The sequence below is a fragment of the Bufo bufo genome, chromosome 2 (genome assembly GCF_905171765.1).
Source record: "Bufo bufo chromosome 2, aBufBuf1.1, whole genome shotgun sequence".
Lineage (NCBI taxonomy): Eukaryota > Metazoa > Chordata > Amphibia > Anura > Bufonidae > Bufo > Bufo bufo.
In genome coordinates, this window is record NC_053390.1 from 98,675,274 (window position 1) to 98,693,596 (window position 18,323).

The 18,323-nt window shown below is 46.2% G+C and overlaps 1 protein-coding gene across 4 annotated transcripts in view; it reads left to right on the plus strand.

The window, feature by feature from the left end:
* The window catches only part of TRAPPC13 (trafficking protein particle complex subunit 13), a 45,856-nt gene extending 43,760 nt beyond the window's left edge, over positions 1–2,096 (plus strand). For all 4 annotated transcript variants that reach the window (XM_040421340.1, XM_040421341.1, XM_040421342.1 and 1 more), the window contains one exon: positions 1,250–2,096. In XM_040421340.1, the coding sequence (XP_040277274.1) occupies positions 1,250–1,357 (108 nt within the window). In that variant the 3' untranslated portion in view covers positions 1,358–2,096. The remainder of the gene's footprint in view (positions 1–1,249) is intronic.
* The last annotated feature ends 16,227 nt before the right edge of the window (positions 2,097–18,323 follow it).

Here is an 18,323-nt window from a genome sequence, read left to right on the forward strand (position 1 = left end):
GCTTATTTTTCTCTGGCCGGCGTCTGGGTTCGGCCGGGGATGCCGCCGTGTGTTGCAAGGGGCGGGGCCAGCGATGATGGGCGGGCACTGAGAGCCGGCGTCATTTTGGGGGTGGGACTTGTGTTCGCCCCACACCAGCAGTAGAGGGAGAGTGGGCTCCACCCACTTTTGGATACAAAGCACCTGGCGGGACGCTGATGGACTGGCTTGCTGCTTGGAGGGACACAGACTTGGTAAGTGCTGTTTGTCCCTTCTTACAGGGCATGACCTTCCCTTCTTCCTCAGTGCCAGGATTGTCACTATGTCTGAGCCCAGAGCAGGTGGTCCCTTTGGTGCATCATTTTGCTTGTGCGTCACAAAATTTCCATGTGCGCCGCCATCAAGTGGCTCTGCCCCGGACCCATTGCTTCCTGCTGCCCAACCTATGGAAGAACGGGAATGGGCGCGTTCCCTGTCTAGGGTGGTACAGGATGTCTCCAATACCAATAAAGCTATTGTGGATATATTGGGGCGTTTGTCGGCAAGGCAGTCCTCTGACCGGTCCGACTCTGGGGTTCATGAGGCACGTGCCCATCGCGGCCATTCCACAAAACGGGCCAGAACATCCTCCCCCAAAAGGGTGTCTGTGTCTCACGTTTTCCTCGCCCTCTTTTCCTCCCACTAGAGTCTCACTCCGACGTGTCCTCAGTTGAAGAGGCATGTTCTGAGGAGAGAGGGTCAGGTGAGGATGTTGTCTCGCCGAAGGGTCAGTCGTCCAAACTGTCCTCCATGGTAGAAAATCTAATTATGGAGACGTTGCAGGTTGAGGATACCGCACCGTCATCAGGTGTTGTGGCCAGGGAATGGTGCTGAAGGCCTAATGAACCTAGAGGGCATCTGTCAGCAGATTTGTACCAATGAAAGCCTCTAGATGTAGCGACAACGCCCCTGTTGCTCCTAGAGGCTCATTTGCATGTATTAAAACATCATTTTTCTCAGCAATGCGGGCACATGTGAACATGGGACCAACACTGATGTCTTCAGCTGCCAAGTGTGCATGCAATAGGTCAGCCATTTTCATGGGTTCAAATCTGCTGACAGATGCCCTTTAAGTATCCCCATTATTGTAATAACCTGTACAACCCAAATTTATAATGGATGGTGCGTCGTTTGTCTCTTCCTCTATCATGCACCAAGGCGATCATATTGCTGAACATACCCTATGTACATAACATCCATCATCTTCTGTATCTGCTCTTTATTCCTCCAGAGTGTTTCCGGCCTGCGGCTAACAGACACATTTCTGAAGAGGACCTATGAGTACGATGATATCGCGCAGGTCTGTGTCGTGTCTTCAACCATCCAAGTTGAAAGTTGATTCAGAGAGATTATTTTTTGGGATTCTTGGAACTTTTTAGACCAATGTCTCCAGCTTCACAAAGTGACTGCTCACACAGTTAAAGCACGTTGCATCCTTCCAAGTGACATCAAGCACATTTTATTGGTTTGCATTTTTCACAGTCAGTGCAATTTTTATTTTTAAAATGAAATATTGTGTTTTAGTACACTGTATTTTATCTGATGTTCCAGAGAATCAAGTGTACATATGCATTTATTTATTTTATACAACTGGAAGCCCTATAGCTAGAAAATAAAAATGACCTCTAGATTCAGTAATGTTAATCCATTTTCCGGCACCAGGTACATCAGACTGGAGTCTCGGGGGGGCAGTTTGCGTTTTTTTTAATGCTGTATAGTTACATTTATTGTCAACTAAACTAAGTTTCTAAAAGAGGGTTAATAAATTACAAAAAGGATTTGCTTTTTTTGACAAGAAATGGGGCCATGCATCGCCATAGGCTGTGTCTGATATTGAGGCACTGCCTCTTTTAAAGGGGGTTTTCCATCTTCGATAAAAGGGTTTGCTTTTGTCTGTCCACAGTCTGTCTGGTATTGCATCTCCTCCCCATTCACTTAAATACGGTGGTGAAACTGCAATAGCAGACACGGCCTATAGACAGATGAGCTATTTCTGGGAACATAAGCAGACACTTTCTTCTTTTACATGAGGATGAGCTGCAATACCAGACGCACCCCATATAGGTGCATGGCCCTATCTCTAGTAAAAAGCAGATCCATCTTTCTAATCCGGGACACAGTAGCCTTACCCTCCTCACACTAACTATGTTGTTTCCATTTAGTAGAAGATATTTCAATATTTTAGCTGCAGCTTCCTGTGACATATTAATATTATGGAACGAAATGTGGACCAGTTATTGTATCATCAGGGCAAGAAATCTTTTCCCTAAATTAGAATAAGTATGCTAAAGAATATGTAAGTATCTAATTTTATTGTAAATAAAGGATTGAAAGAACAGACGGTCTCACGGATTTTTGGATTTCTGTGTATGTAGGCACTGATTGCATCAAATTTCCCGTATATACCTGACCGGAAGCTCCGGCATTTGCCATTGCATAGGTTTACAGTGCAATAAATTGGCCTTAGACTCGACATGTATTAAAATAATATGTTCATTTTTAGTTTTTGTACTGGATGACTCTGTAGAATATGTAATCCACAGCATATGATGTAAGTACTAGATGGAGTTGCCCCCCCCCCCCTTCAAGACCCCCACCTGTAGGAAGAGTGAGGGTTCCCAACCTCTGTGCTGCAAGATGTCATTATCACATACAAATGGAGGCTGAACAGTAAGATCCTCGTGCTTGTGAGTCTTTCTCCACTGAAGACAATGGTGGTTCCGAAAAAAATGGGAGGTGAAGCTGAGAATCCCATGGATATGCCATAGTGGGAAACCCCATTTCTCACTCGTATCATTGGGGGACAGGACCGTAGGTATAGCTGCTTGCTGCCACTAGGAGGTGACACTAGGCTGAAAAGTGATAACTCCTCCCCTGCCGGCTATGCCCCCTCCAGCCTGGAGAGAGCATATCCGTTTTTAGCTTAGTGTCGTAGGAGGCAGACCTCCCTGGTTATGCAGGGCGACTTACTTTATTATTTTTTCTTTTCCCTTTTAGGTTTTGGGAAACAGAGTTGCCTAGTCACTCTGTCTACCCCGGGAACAAGGCCGGTGTCGGAATCCCCCACCGCCCGACCTCCTCAAGAAGAAAAGGTGGACCAGGGCAACCCAGCTCCCTTGCTTCCCGCCAGCAAAGGGGTCCCCTGAATCCGGCGAGACTCCCCCCCCCCGTCCCCGCCATTCCAGTCTCCTGCCACTTTGTGTGCTAGCTGCTAAAGAGGTGACCCTGCTGGTAAGCTGAAGAGAAGAGGATGAAGATGGGGTGAGTAATCCGGATTATGTGAGTATTCTTGGTCCCCTCCCCCCCCCCCCCCCTCCACTATGGTTCTGGGCCCCTGGAGACCATGCTGGGGGGGAGCAAACACAGGGCCTTGGCCCAGAAATAGTTAAGTCCAGACCTCCCTCTCTTGCTCCTTAGGCCCTGCGGCCTGCGCTGATCCGGCCCGCGGGCGGTAACTACAAGCAGGCGCCTTCTGACCTCATTCCGGGCCCCCCGCTCTCTGACCGACCGGGCGTGCTCCCCGGTCGGCCAAGCGCCACACTTATTCGACACGCAGCCAGCATACACACCCGGGTGCCTGCTAGCGCCGTTCTAGGTTCACTGGCGCCGGAACAGACATCCCAGTCAGCCGGGTGCCGCAAAATCTAGGCCCCGGCTTAATTTTCGGGCCTACCGTTTTTTCTCTGGCATGCGCTGTTTGTTTCCCATCCCATAGGGTGGGCTTCCGCGGCAGGAGGGCGCATTCCATGCATCGGTCCAGGTCCCTCTGTGCTCTGGCTGACGGTGATTCCCTGTCCGCCTGCGCCAAAACTTTAATTCCCGGCTTTGCGGCCTACTAGGCCGCAACTTTCATCCCCAGGTTCATCTTTCTGGCGCGAATTCTTCCCACTTAGCTGTCCCATTCCCCCAGGAGCCCGCTGGCTCCACCCGCAGTCCTCAAGGCATTTTCAACCCTTCCTGGCCAGCCATCTCTTTGAGGCTGGCACCAGATTATCCTGGGTTTCTATCTACAGGCAATGAGCTTTGATATTGAACTATTCATCCCTTCCTGCCTCTTGTCCATTTGAGGCTGGCTCATCAAAAAAAAAAAAAGCACCCATACAGGTCCTGCCCTCCTCAGCCCACATCACCGCAGGACCACCCTGACTGTGTGTACCATACTGGGCCCGTGCCATATCCCAGACAGTGGAGGTTTTTCCTCACAGTTTCCCAATCCACCCTCCGGGGCCGTTTGGTTGATAATGCTCCACCTGTGAGAATCCAGTGGAGGACATCTGAACGATTCCCGGGGGGGGGGGGTGAATCAGTTATTCGGACTCTGACATGAATCCGGTTTAGTCTTCCAAGATTGCGTCCATGCTAGCCAGCAGTACTGGTTGTATGCATTACCCCCTTCCTTAGGCGGCATTTGCACTACTACTGGATACAGTACTGACCTTATGTGTTACCTCCTTCCATAGGTGGACTAACCGCACTAGCACTCGGTCTCAGTGCCAGCCATAGGCGTTCCCCCTTCCGTAGGTGGCGGAATTGCAGTTCCACTGGGTATATTACTGTCCGTATGCATTAGCCTCTTAGGTGGCGCTATGCATTAGCACTAGTTGCAGTGTTTACCGTATGCATTAACCCCTTACTTAGGTGGAGTAATTGCACTTCACTCCGGGTACAGGACTCATCGTTTGCATTACCCTCTTCCATAGGTGGTGTACTTGCACTACCTCGGGATACAGTACTTGCCGTATATGTTACTCCTTTTTTATAGATGGAGTAATTGCACTACCACTGAGTACTGCGCTTACCATAGGCATTACCCCCCTCCATAGGTGTGGTAATTACACTACCGTTGAATACGGTTCAGACTATCCCGCTACCCCCTTCTTTAACCGGAGGATTGCACTACCACTGAATGCTATTACATCAGTCGTTTGCCTTCACCATGCTTCCGTGGCATTACCCCCTTCCACAAGTGATCCGGTAACGGGGAATCACTAAGCATCTTTGCATGCTATTATTCAACTACGCCACGACACTAGATGCCTTGGCTTCCTTCACAGGTGGGCCGTGGCAACAGTCGGTACCGCTGGTGCCTTGTACTCTCAATCTAGTGGTATATGGATACTGCCACTGGATACTGTGGCTACGTCCATACTGTATCCTTTTCTGCCGGCGCTGGTTCGGGCGCAAACATGTCGCCTTTTGTGCTCTCAGGAGGGTCACCCGGCAACACTTGTCCAGACCCCCCCCCCATACCCATGGGCCTCCACCGTTCAGGTCGGTCAGGATATTAGTCCTCGACAACGTGTAGTGCGCACGCCATTACACAGAATATGGTGATTACGATCCAGCGAGCAGAATGTTGCACTGACCTGTATTCTTTGTCCACCACTCTTCCTTATCTAGGTGAGAGTGTTATGCTGGCACTCTGCAGTGGCTACTACAGCGTGTTCTCCTCCGCATGGGAAGTTTTCACACTAGGGCTAGAGATTGTAGTCGCTGCAGTGGGGCAGCCCCCCCTCATGTAGGGGTTCTACCCTGGCACTGCTTCGGCGGTTGATCCTGTTCAGCGCCCTTTTCAGGTGGAGTGTTTAAGGTTAGCTCTACTTAACTGGGACAACATGGTACCATGGCTTCTACTGGATGTCCTCAGACCTTCCCCTCAGTTTTACGCTGGCGGAGCATGATGTAGCTCCTACTGTACAAAGGGTATTTGCGTCACCACTACATACTAGGGTTCCTACTGCACAGCTCCTTTGTCAGATGACGGATTCTTCTAGCACTGGGGCCTCTACGGTGTGGCCCCCTCCTCAGCTAGAGTATGGCGTTACCATACTCTTGTGGCTTCTCTTGTATGTCCTTCTCAGGCGGAGTATTGCATTACCACTATATTCTATAGAGCGCCAGTCTCAGATGGGATTGGGCTTTAGCCCTGGCCTCTTACTGGTTTACACTACCAATAATTGTCCGTTGCTCTGTCAACTGTTGTCCTTCTGTCCTCAACTCGGGCTTTGCAATTGCATAATGCTATAGCTGATCAGCACCTACCTACATGTGTGTTCTACTGGGTAGCTCAGTCCCTGCGGCACTTGTATACCACTAGATTACCGTTATAAGCGGGACCTAGGTGCCGTGATGCCATCGGTGCTACCTTTCTTCAGATATGAGTAATGTCTACGCCACCTCAAGCAGATGGTGGTTATTCCTTTCACTGCTCATTCCGGGGGTGGACTACGTGTCTCCCCACACCGAGCAGAGTGGGTATCTGTCACACCTTGCCACCGCTGGTAAGGGTTTTGTTCCCGGGACGGAACACCCCTTTTCTTTTCCTGTCCCTCCTCCAGCTGGTTAGCTGACCACCTTCCCCTTCTGTCTAGCTGTCCAGTAGCCATTGGTTGTACGTCTCTGGAATCCCATCTTTATTTTTTCCATGTGATCAGGATTCCTCGGGTAGCATTGGACGTCTGATTCTTGGTCCTACTCATCTGCCCTTCCAGGCAGGGTTGCCACATTGTCAATAAATGGTCACTGGCGGGCTTACCATCACCGGTGATACTCACATCGGCTTTGCTTCTACCTTTCTCCGAGGTATTGGTTCTTTGGCCTGCAGTTGGGCATGCCGGGCATTTTTTAATTATAACTTTTTTCTCTGGTTTCTCAAGCAGCTTCTCTCGCTAGAAGTCTCACAACAAGCCTCTAAGGCTCTAGGGGCATTGGTCTACCAGTTTACCGCTTCCTAGGGGGCGTTCTCTTCACCAGAGGAGTATCCTGCAGACCTGGATTTTTGGTTCTGCTTCCACAGTTGCGGCCAGGAGCCGGCTTCGTCCAAAACACCTGTGGGTCGTTTGGTGACGTTTCAGTAAGGAACAGCTCTTCCCTCTGGGACGTAGTCTTCTTCTTTTTTATTTCTGGGAAGGCGGCATTCCAAGTGGCGGGATCACCCACCCGGCGTTTTTCAGAGTTGATAGCGCCTTCTTGTACGTACATTTGTCTTTTGTCATAAACATAAGGCAGTGCTCCACCCAGTATCTTCCTTCTTTGCAGAAGGTAGCCGCCACCTTCCACGTCATCAGACATGGGTCTCTTCTTTCTCCCTTGCATTATAGAGAGCGATCTCTCCATCAGCCATGTGATTTGGCCTCTGAGGTTTGCTTGTCCATGACTAGCGCTTTCCACCGTACGGACTACCTGTTTTTTCCTGGAGGTCCTTGTCAAACCTTGGCAGCCTCCAAAAAGGACGTTTTCCAGGTATATCTGTTTCAGTTGCTCAGGCATTCCGCTCCCGAGGCAATACACCGCCAGCGGAGTTATGGCCCACCCAACCAGTGGTCGGCGCTTCTCGGGTTCATCTCCTCCATGCAGCAGCTTTCCAGTTGTAGAAGGCAGTGTCTTGGTCTCCAGGCACACATTCACCAAGTTTTACCGGGTGCCTTCCTAGGCATCGGCGGATGTTGCTCCGGGCAGCAAGGGCTTGCAGGCAGCAGTGGATTACACATCCTCGAGGGCGTTTTCTCCATGGGCGTGTGATTTTGTTTCCCTCCCCGTGGACTGCTTTAGGACGTCCCACAGTCCTGTGTCCCCCCAATGATACGAGCGAGAAAACAAGATTTTTGTGAACTCGCCTGTAAAATCTTTCTTGCTTAGTTCATTGGGGGACAAAGCTCCCACCCAGTGTTCTGTTTGCCGCAAATTATGGCAGTTGTCGAGCCAGTATGGTCCTCAGTTCTGGTTCGGTCCGACTGGCATTTGTCAGTTATTGGTTGTTTACCGTATGTTTGTTTTTTTTTCTTTTTCTCCTACTCCTATTGCTTGGGCACAAACTGATATGCTCTCTCCAGGCTGAAGGGGGTATAGCCGGCAGGGGAGGAGTTATCACTTTTCAGCCTAGTGTCACCTGCTAGGGGCAGCAAGCAGCTATACCCACGGTCCTGTGTCCCCCAATGAACTAAGCGAGAAAGAGATTTTACAGGTGAGTTAACAAAAATCTCGTTTTAAGGGGAACCTGTCAACTCTCTTGACATATGTTTTAGTAAATAGTATTCTTTATGGTGTAGCCTTAGGCATCTTTTCTTAGAACTCTGTAAATGAACATTTCCAGGAAGAACAACAGAGGAACAGCACCACACAGATTTCTAAGAGAAGCTGCTCAAGAACGGTTGTTTTATGGGCAATACGAGTTTTTACATACATGTAAATACAGACATATCATGAGTGGTGACAGGTTCTCCTTCAAGGAAATCTGTCGCATGGATTATCACTATTAAAGTAAAACTATTCCCATGTAGAACATAACACCTCCTTCCCTGATGTAGTGTAGAGTCTCAGCCCAGGAGAGGTGTGCTTGGGCTCTGCTGGAGGGCGGGCCTGGGCACTGGATGGGGGGCGTTCCATTGAAAGAAAATAACGCTCCTCTGGGCACCTTACTGCCTAATTTGATATCATACAAAAATGATTTTCTCAAGATAGAAAACAAACACCAAATGAAAGGTACATTAGGGAAGGAGGTATATATGTTCTACATGGCAATAGTTTTACTTTAATAGTGAAAATCCATGTGACAGATTTCCTTTAAATTCTCCCATGACAATAACATTTTAAAGGAGTATTCTAGCTATATCACGTTATCACCTATCCATAGGATAGATGATAAATAGGTTGGTAGGAGTCCAACAACTAGGACCTCCACTGATGACGAGAATGGGGGCCCTGTACTCTGAAATGAATGGAGTGTCAGTCATGCACACAGCCAATTCCATTCATCTCTATAAGACTCCCGAAAATAGCTGAATGCATATTTGGCTATTATGACCTCACTGACGGAACATCAGTTGCTGTGCTTACGTGTGCCACCATCATCTCCCTCTCCTTGCCCAACCTACGTTGCTAGGTGCATGTGTGGATTGTGCAACAGCTTGAAGGGAATCATGTCCTCTGGTTAATCCTTAGCCTATGTTACCTGCTCAGAAACACCACGCCTTGCCTGAGCAACAAGTTTTATTGACTCCTATGCATTTTTGAAGGTTGACCTGGGTAGTGTCTGGACTCTTCCTTTGAATGGCTGCCTGCCATGTCCGTTCTTATTGTGGTGCATGAACTTTGCCAGTTTGGACCTTGGATTTTCACAACTATGTTTGTTTATTGATTCTGTGATGGTGTTTTGGGATTTGAGATTGAACCCTTCCTATATCGCACCCCTGTAAAGTCCATACCACCATGAGGAACATTTTAAGGAGAAAATCACAAATGCCAGAGCAGGGTTATCCCTAATCCAATTAAAATAGAGACATAGTGACTCATATTTACTATTGTGCCTGTGCCTGAATTGTTGCAATTTTAGTCCATCTCATTTTAGACATATTTATTAAACTAGCAAGACGAAAATAATTCACTGTGCCTCATCCACCAAGGGGACTTTGCTTAAGATTCACTATTAGACAATCTTAGTGCGTCGGATTAATCTTCTAGCATCAACCATTGTGATGTACCTGTGAGATTCTTAGGGTCCATTCATAACACGAAAAACACGGACACCGGCAACGTGCGTTCCGCATTTTGCGGACCGCACATCGCCAGCAGTCTCATAGAAAATGCCTTTTCTTGTCCTCAATTGCGGACAAGAATAGGACATGTTCTATTTTTTTGCAGAACGGAAGTGCGGATGCGGACAGCACATTCCGGCCCCATTGATAATGAATGGGTCCGCACCTGTTCCGCAAAATTGCGGAACGGATGCGGACTCATTTTGAAGACTTGTGAATGGGCCCTTAGACTTACTGTCTGAGGCTACTTTCACACTTGCGGTTACATTTTCCAATATTGAGATACATCATAGGATCTCAATACCAGAGAAAAACGCTTCCGTTTTGTCCCCATTCATTGTCAATGGGCACAAAACCTAACTGAACAGAATGGAGTGCTTCAAAATGCATTTCGTTCCGTTTGGTTGCGTTCCTATACCAGGGAGGTTTTCTTTCCGTCATGGGATGCGGAGCAAAACGGATCCAGCATGACCCACAATGCAAGTCAATGGGGACACATTAGAAAACGGATCCGTCCCCCATTTACTTTCAATGGTGTTCATGACGGATCCATCGTTGCTATTTTAAAGATAATACAACCGGATCCGTTCATAACGGATGCAGACAGTTATAGTATCAGTGACGGAAGTATTTTTGCTGATCCCTGCTGGATTAGGCTATTTTCACACTTGCGTTTTTGCCTGAAGTCTCTTTTACATGAACTGAAGATCGCTCATTACTGATAATTACCCCATTCAAATGACCCATCAATAACCTGTTGATCGCATCTTTTACGTGACGCACAAAATCATTGTTTGCCAGCAACACATCTCCTGCTGCCAAACCATGAACCACTTGTCCCCATACAGAAGAGATTATATGTAAATGCAATTATCACCTCTGCTCACGGGCACGCAGTTATTGGGAGCATTCGAATCATTCACAATAATTCTCTGGACATTGGCTTGTGGCTCTAAATAGGACCTGTCACCAACCCTGACGTGTCTGATTTAGTGAAAATTTGTATCTCCCATGAAATTACAATTCTGGAGTTCTTATATCAGTATGTTGTGTTACCAGTTGAAGGGGTGTCTCTGCACAGTCTGGTTCTGTCCTGGCTCTTTAACTTTCTCCTTTGTTTGGACTTTTACCACAGCAAACAACCTTGATTCATTCTGACCCCAGAGGGAAAGGGTTGAGTGACTCAATTGGAGTGTCACACATTACACTGATAAGTATGATGCTCTTCTGTGCGAGTCTTTATCTAGTCCTATCAAGAACAATAGAGCTGTCATGTTGTTATCCTAATTCTACCAATCTACTATTATACTAACAGATACTATCTTCCCATCACAGCAGCAGTAAATTGAAAACAAGTTCCCTATCTGTATAGGTGTTTTCTCTCTCTAGGCTGACTGAAGGACAATATTCTATGTAATTTTCAATGGTATTTATAGTACTGCTGAAAAGAAAAATGACCAAAAATTCTAAAAATAAAAAGTTCTGACGGGACTGTCCATTTAAGTTAGGTTGGGTTCACATCTGCGCTGCACCGCCGGATTGCCATTCACTGTAATGGGATCCAGTGGTAATCCGGTCGCTTTCCCACATATATGCCGACTTCTGCCGGACAAAAAATGTTGCGTGTAGCATTTTTTGCCCAGCCAAAAGACAGCACGTACGCTGGATACAGTGACCAGATTACAGTGCCGGAGTTTACAACGCAGATGTGAACCCGGCCTTAGGCCTCTTTCACACGAGCGTGTCCGGATGCGTTACGGCAAACCCGCGCGAGTAGGTACGCAATTGCAGTCAGTTTTGACTGCGATTGCGTTCCATTGTTCAGTTTTTATCGTGCGGGTGCAATGCGTTTTGCACGCGCGTGATAAAAAACTGAATGTGGTACCCAGACCCGAACTTCTTCACCGAAGTTCAGGTTTGGGTTCAAGGTTGTGTAGATTGTATTATTTTCCCTTATAACATGGTTATAAGGGAAAATAATAGCATTCTGAATACAGAATGCATAGTACAATACGGCTTGAGGGGTTAAAAAAATAAAATAAAAATTTAACTTACCTTAATCGACTTGTTTGCGTAGCCCGGCTTCTCTTCTGTCTTGTTCTGTGAGGAATAGGACCTTTTGATGATGTCACTACGCTCATCACATGGTCCGTTACATGATCTTTTACCATGGTGATGGATCATATGACTGACCATGTGATGAGCGTAGTGACGTTATCAAAGGTCCTATTCCTCACAGAACAAGACAGAAGAGATGCCGGCTGCACGAACAAGTGGATTAAGGTGAGTTAAATTATTTTTTAACCCCTCCAGCCCTATTGTACTATGCATTCTGTATTCAGAATGCTATTATTTTCCCTTATAACCATGTTATAAGGGAAAATAATAAAGATCGGGTCCCCATCCCGATCGTCTCCTAGCAACCGTGCATGAAAATCGCACAGCATCCGCACTTGCTTGCGATTTTCACGCAGCCCCATTTACTTCTATGGGGTCTGCGTTGCGTGAAAAATGCACAAAATAGAGCTTGCTGCGATTTTCATGCAACGCACAAGTGATGCGTGAAAATCACAGCTCATGTGCACAGCCCCATAGAAATGAATGTGTCCGTATTCAGTGTGGGTGCAATGCGTTCAACTCACGCATTGCACCTGCGCGGAAAACTCGCCCGTGTGAAAGGGGCCTTACAGTTTCTACCAGATAAGATTAGTAAGTCTGCCCTAGTCCCCATTTTTGGCATGAAAAACCAATTTGTATTCTCCATCTTAAAAAAAAATATATATATATACACTCACCTAAAGAATTATTAGGAACACCATACTAATACGGTGTTGGACCCCCTTTTGCCTTCAGAACTGCCTTAATTCTACGTGGCACTGATTCAACAAGGTGCTGATAGCATTCTTTAGAAATGTTGGCCCATATTGATAGGATAGCATCTTGCAGTTGATGGAGATTTGAGGGATGCACATCCAGGGCACGAAGCTCCTGTTCCACCACATCCCAAAGATGCTCTATTGGGTTGAGATCTGGTGACTGTGGGGGCCATTTTAGTACAGTGAACTCATTGTCATGTTCAAGAAACCAATTTGAAATGATTCGAGCTTTGTGACATGGTGCATTATCCTGCTGGAAGTAGCCATCAGAGGATGGATACATGTTCTCATTCTGTTTACGCCAAATTCGGACTCTACCATTTGAATGTCTCAACAGAAATCGAGACTCATCAGACCAGGCAACATTTTTCCAGTCTTCAACAGTCCAATTTTGGTGAGCTCGTGCAAATTGTAGCCTCCTTTTCCTATTTGTAGTGGAGATAAGTGGTACCCGGTGGGGTCTTCTGCTGTTGTAGCCCATCTGCCTCAAGGTTGTGCCTGTTGTGGCTTCACAAATGCTTTGCTGCATACCTTGGTTATAACGAGTGGTTATTTCAGTCAACGTTGCTCTTCTATCAGCTTAAATCAGTCGGCCCATTCTCCTCTGACCTCTAGCATCCACAAGGCATTTTTGCCCACAGGACTGCCGCATACTGGATGTTTTTCCCTTTTCACACCATTCTTTGTAAACCCTAGAAATGGTTGTGCGTGAAAATCCCAGTAACTGAGCAGATTGTGAAATACTCAGACCGGCCCGTCTGGCACCAACAACCATGCCACGCTCAAAATAGCTTAAATCACCTTTCTTTCCCATTCTGACATTCAGTTTGGAGTTCAGGAGATTGTCTTGATCCAGGACCACATCCCTAAATGCATTGAAGCAACTGCCATGTGATTGGTTGACTAGATAATTGCATTAATGAGAAATAGAACAGGTGTTCCTAATAATTCTTTAGGTGAGTGTATAACAATTTCCTTTTTTTTTCTATAGAAACATGAATGAAGTATGACTCGCACTTTATTGTATATTTATTTTGTTGGCACAGATCATGAAAAACTAATTAAAACTTTTACTTTAAAATGATGGGCATATACAGAACAATTGTTAAGTTAATATAATTACAAGGGGTCAAAGTTGCTTCCTATCTCAACCATTTGTGCAAAATTTCCAAGTCAACAATTACAATTCACAATGCCATCATTTTTTTTTACAACTTTATCTTCGCACAAATTCAACATAAAGTAACACATAATTCAGTACAACAAATCCATCTCGGCATCAAAGAACATATACACCTCATTGTCTTGGCCGCTGCTTGGTTTTAATGAAGATTTCGTATCCACAGTTTTGCATTGTGATCTGCTTATGAATTTGGTAAGAAAAATTGGCTTCTATTTTGCTATGAATGCTTTCTATGCACCAGAATCCTCCAACCTCGCACTCTGCTGCTGGGAAGCTTCAATTCCCAGCATACCATCGGGGTGTGCTGGGAGTTTCAGCTAGTGAGCCACAAGTTGGAGACCATGGGTGAGTGATGAGTTTATGCAAACTCAAAAAACCATTATAACCTACCCAACTGTGCTCCCTGAGGCTCTTCAATCACAGTTCAGCACCAGAAAAAGGTCTTCCTCGGATCAGCAGGCAGGTATGTAGCTACATTGCCCCATCTCTGTACTGCAGCAATGCCACCATTGGACTAACAATTCTGATTCTGAATCCTACTGGAATTTCAGACAGAACAGCCCTTATATAGTCCAAGTTAAGTTTTTTTTTTTACCCTCACTTCCCTTCATACCACTCCAGTTGCCTCCCTGATTCATGATTCCATCAATGAAGACCTCCTGTGGACAATAATCACGTCCTTCATATCCTTCCTGAAAAATGCCCTTTTGATTCTACTGATGCCTAAACCCTCATGGTCATGTCCATCTGCAAAATATGGACACACTCCCCTTCATACTACTGCAGTTGCCTCCCTGATTCATGGTTCTATCAGTGGAGACCTCCTGTAGACAATTATCATATCCTTCGTGAGAAATGCTCTGCTCATGCTAGTCCCTTTGATTCTACCGATGTCTAAACCTTCATGGTCAAGTCCATCTGCAAAATATGGACACGTGTGCGTTCCACATTTTTCTCACTCCCATCCATAGAAAGGGTTATTTTCATCCACAATACAGACGAGTAGGACATGTTCTATAATAGGTGGATCGGCCACACATCCGCAGAAAACATGGATGTGTGCACAGCCCCAAATAAATTCATGGGTCAGTGTGCTATCTGCAAAAAATGGCACATGGATAAAAAAAAAATGGTCATATCCATGATACCTTGGCCTGCATCACCCTCGCACATTTGGAGCTGTAAACAACAAGGTTTTCCAGCTCTGGGCATGTTTTAAAGTTGAAGTCCTGTCTGCTGTACTTGTTGAAAAAAACCATACTTGCCTGCTCCAAGATGCTCTGTTATGGCATCCTGTGCTCTTCTGGTCCGGACAGGAACACGTGTGCCGCTGCCGCCAATGATTGACATCAGCAGTGACATGTCCCCAAGCACTTTGAACAAGCAGTGACGTGCCATTTGGGGACATGTCACCGTTACCCATACATCCAAAAGTTTCCAAGTTGTGGACTAGAAGACTGCAAAAGAGAGTCACACAGCCAGAACGGAGCAGCGCAGAATCTTTTTATTTCAACAGGTACAGGAGGCTAGGCTTCAAATCTAGAAAGCCCAAAAGGTGAAAAACCCTTTTGAATTTGTGCCCACAACATACCAAGGTGAACTGTTAATAATGTACAAATATGGTCATTACCTCCTTAAAGGAGGATAGATAGATATTGTACTCCTAGAAAACTGCTTTAACCCCACCTCCCTTCGCCGGTTTGGTCTTTTCAACAGACTCTTCATGCTGGTGGTAATGTTTTTGGCTTTGTAAGCTTACTTGCTTTTTCTTAATAACTGGGAATGGGAATAATTTAATAGTTGAATATAGAGACTTGGACTTCAAGGAGCATGGGGTTGTGATCGGGACGGACTGGGAACTTAGAGTGGCCCTAGAAACCTAAAAGTGGCACCATGTTGAAGGAGCGTCCATATTGATAGGAGGGGGGCAACACAAATAAGCAGCTACAACACAAGTAGGCAGGGCCAGCGATACTGTAGTGCAGCACAAGATACCGCCCCTGCAGGACCAAATACCACAGTGCAGCACAAAATACCACTATTTGCTGCAGTGTCCAAGTGTATCACTGTCCTGAGGATGGTGATGCAGTTGAATTCAGGAGGGCTCTTGCGACCACCAGCCAAGTGCATAAGAACCCGATAAACCTACATTAGTTAATGTTGAGAGCTTCAAATCATTACATATGTGGCCTGTGGCTCGGGTGGCTTCTTGGGCATCGGCCCACCAGGAAATTTCTCAGTAGGGTCTTCAATGAAGATTATTCAGTTAGCATGGCCTTAAAATTCCCAATCTATAAATTAAAATGTCTTCTGAGATAATCTTTCAGTGCTGGAGATGCATTCATGAATTGTTCTCTTGCCTGGTAATTAAAGCTATGGATCCAAATATTGTTTCTGCAGCTGAAGCTGTGGTACCACTGAAAAGGACTTGAGCATTATAATAATAATATTTTTATATTGTGTCAACTTATTCTCCACCTAATGCCAATTGGAGATACAAAAAGAAACCCCAAATACAGAGGATAGAGGAACATTCTCACTAGCATTTGAGAACACATGATTTATAATATATTACATACCTAGTAGCTAGACTATTTCAGCAATCCATAAATTGTATTTGAGCATGTTAGCAACATAGGCTGCATTTTCCTGTATACTTGGCATGTGGAGAAAGGTGATCAACTATTTTTAAAGGGGTTGTCCGGGTTCAGAGCTGAACCCGGACATACCCATAATTTCACTCAGGCAATCCTCCTGATGTTAGCATCGGAGCATGTCATGCTCCGATGCGCTCCCTTGCTCTGCGCTGGATCGCGCAGGGAAAGGCCTCTTTTATTTACAATAACACACTGATGGGTGGGCTTTAGTGCTGCTAAAGCCTGCCCATCAGTGCCGGTGACGTCACCAAGCTCACTGCTGGGCGGAAGCCTCCGCCTGGCAGCTCCATGGATAGCCCGGTACGTCACCGGAACTCCAGAAAATGCCTTTGCCCTGAGCGATTTAGCACAGGGCAAAGGAGAGCATCGGAGCATGAACTGCTCCGATGCTCAAGTCAGGGGGGCTGCCTGGATGAAAATGGGGATATGTCTGGGTTCAGCTCTGAACCCGGACAACCCCTTTTAAAGGGGTTATCCAGGATTTTCATATTGATGTCCTCAGGATCCAGAGCACTGTTTGTGCAAGCCGCAGTGCTCACCAGAGCCCAGCACCATACATGGTATAGCGGCTGTGCTTAGTATTGCAGCCCAGGACAATTCACTTGAATGGGGCTGAGCTGCACCTAGGCCATGAGACCAGGGGCGCACCAGGAACATAAAGTGACCCATTTTGTAGTCTGGTCCAAATTGACAGAAGGCAGTGCCAACAATACCATATTGTTGCATTATATATTATACCACCCCAGCAGAGCCAAATACCACAGTGCATCTCAATATACTGCCCCAGCAGCACAAAATACATCCCTAAAAACTGCCACTGGTTGGCCAAAAGGAGGGCTGAGACAGCCCCATGGGCATCAGTCCACTGGGAAGTTTCCCTGTAGAGTTTATGGCCAATCCGCCCCTGTACGTGACCAATGTACTGTGACATCACTGGCCTAGGAAGAGGCATAAGTGCTCACAAAGGGCGACGGCATCTTCGCACAGCTGATCAGCGTGGGGACCCATGTATCGAACCCCATCTCTGATCTGATATTGATCACTATGAAATTCCCAGATATCCCTTTTAATGTCATAGTTCATAGAATTTTTCATTTAAACATAACTTCTATTTGGAGCAATAAAAAATAAAATCATGCATTAAAAATAAACTGCAGGCCTTGATTAAATGCCCTATTAGGCTGGGTTCACAAGTGATCAGAAATCCGATGGAGAAATCTGCTGCATTTTTTCCTGCGTTTCCACAGGAGAAGTGAAAACAAATGACTCTGATACTGAGGACTCATTTTTTACTATTGGTGGTGGCTCCAGATATCTAGACTTTTAGCATGTAACTCTGTTTGAAGGAGGGCAGAAGATTTAGACTCTATAACAAAAAAGAGCTCCAATATACCATTATACAGTAAAGCTATATCATTAGCACCAAATTCTAGATGTAATAAAATTACCGGTACATGTAGCCCTTTACTACCCCTTCACTATCCTAAATCACCAGGAAAATTTGGTGCTAACTTGTTATCTACACAAGATGTCCAAGAATGTTATGGAAGCGGTTAGATCCCTCTGGTGGGCACGGCCACCACTCTGATCACTCACTCCATTGCTCTTGTGCTTTGGTGGCTCAGACCAGCTGGCGTTCCCCTCCTCCTAAAATGCTTCTCCGTTCACCTCCTCACAGACTGAGGCCTGTGTCTGCATGCGCGCCCCCCTAAATCTCAGGGGGCCAGCGTGCGCACCCTAATCTTCCCAAGCCAATGGCTGCTTACCTTGGGGTACTTAAAGCACTTTACCGTTTGGAAAGGTGCAGGAGCAATAGGTTCTAGTAGCTAGAATTATGCAAAGGTGCACCATAAGCTGTCTACTCAGTCGTTTACCAACATCTGCCTGTTTTCTGAATATTGACTCTTCACTGCCTGACTTGATCTCTGCCTGATCTCCATACTGAGCCCGAAGTGCCCATCCTTACCCTCGGACTGTTTATTGGATTGCACAAACTCTGCCTTCCCTGACTCTGATTTTACCTGCTATCTTTGGGACTCTGCGCTGTTGTTTCAGG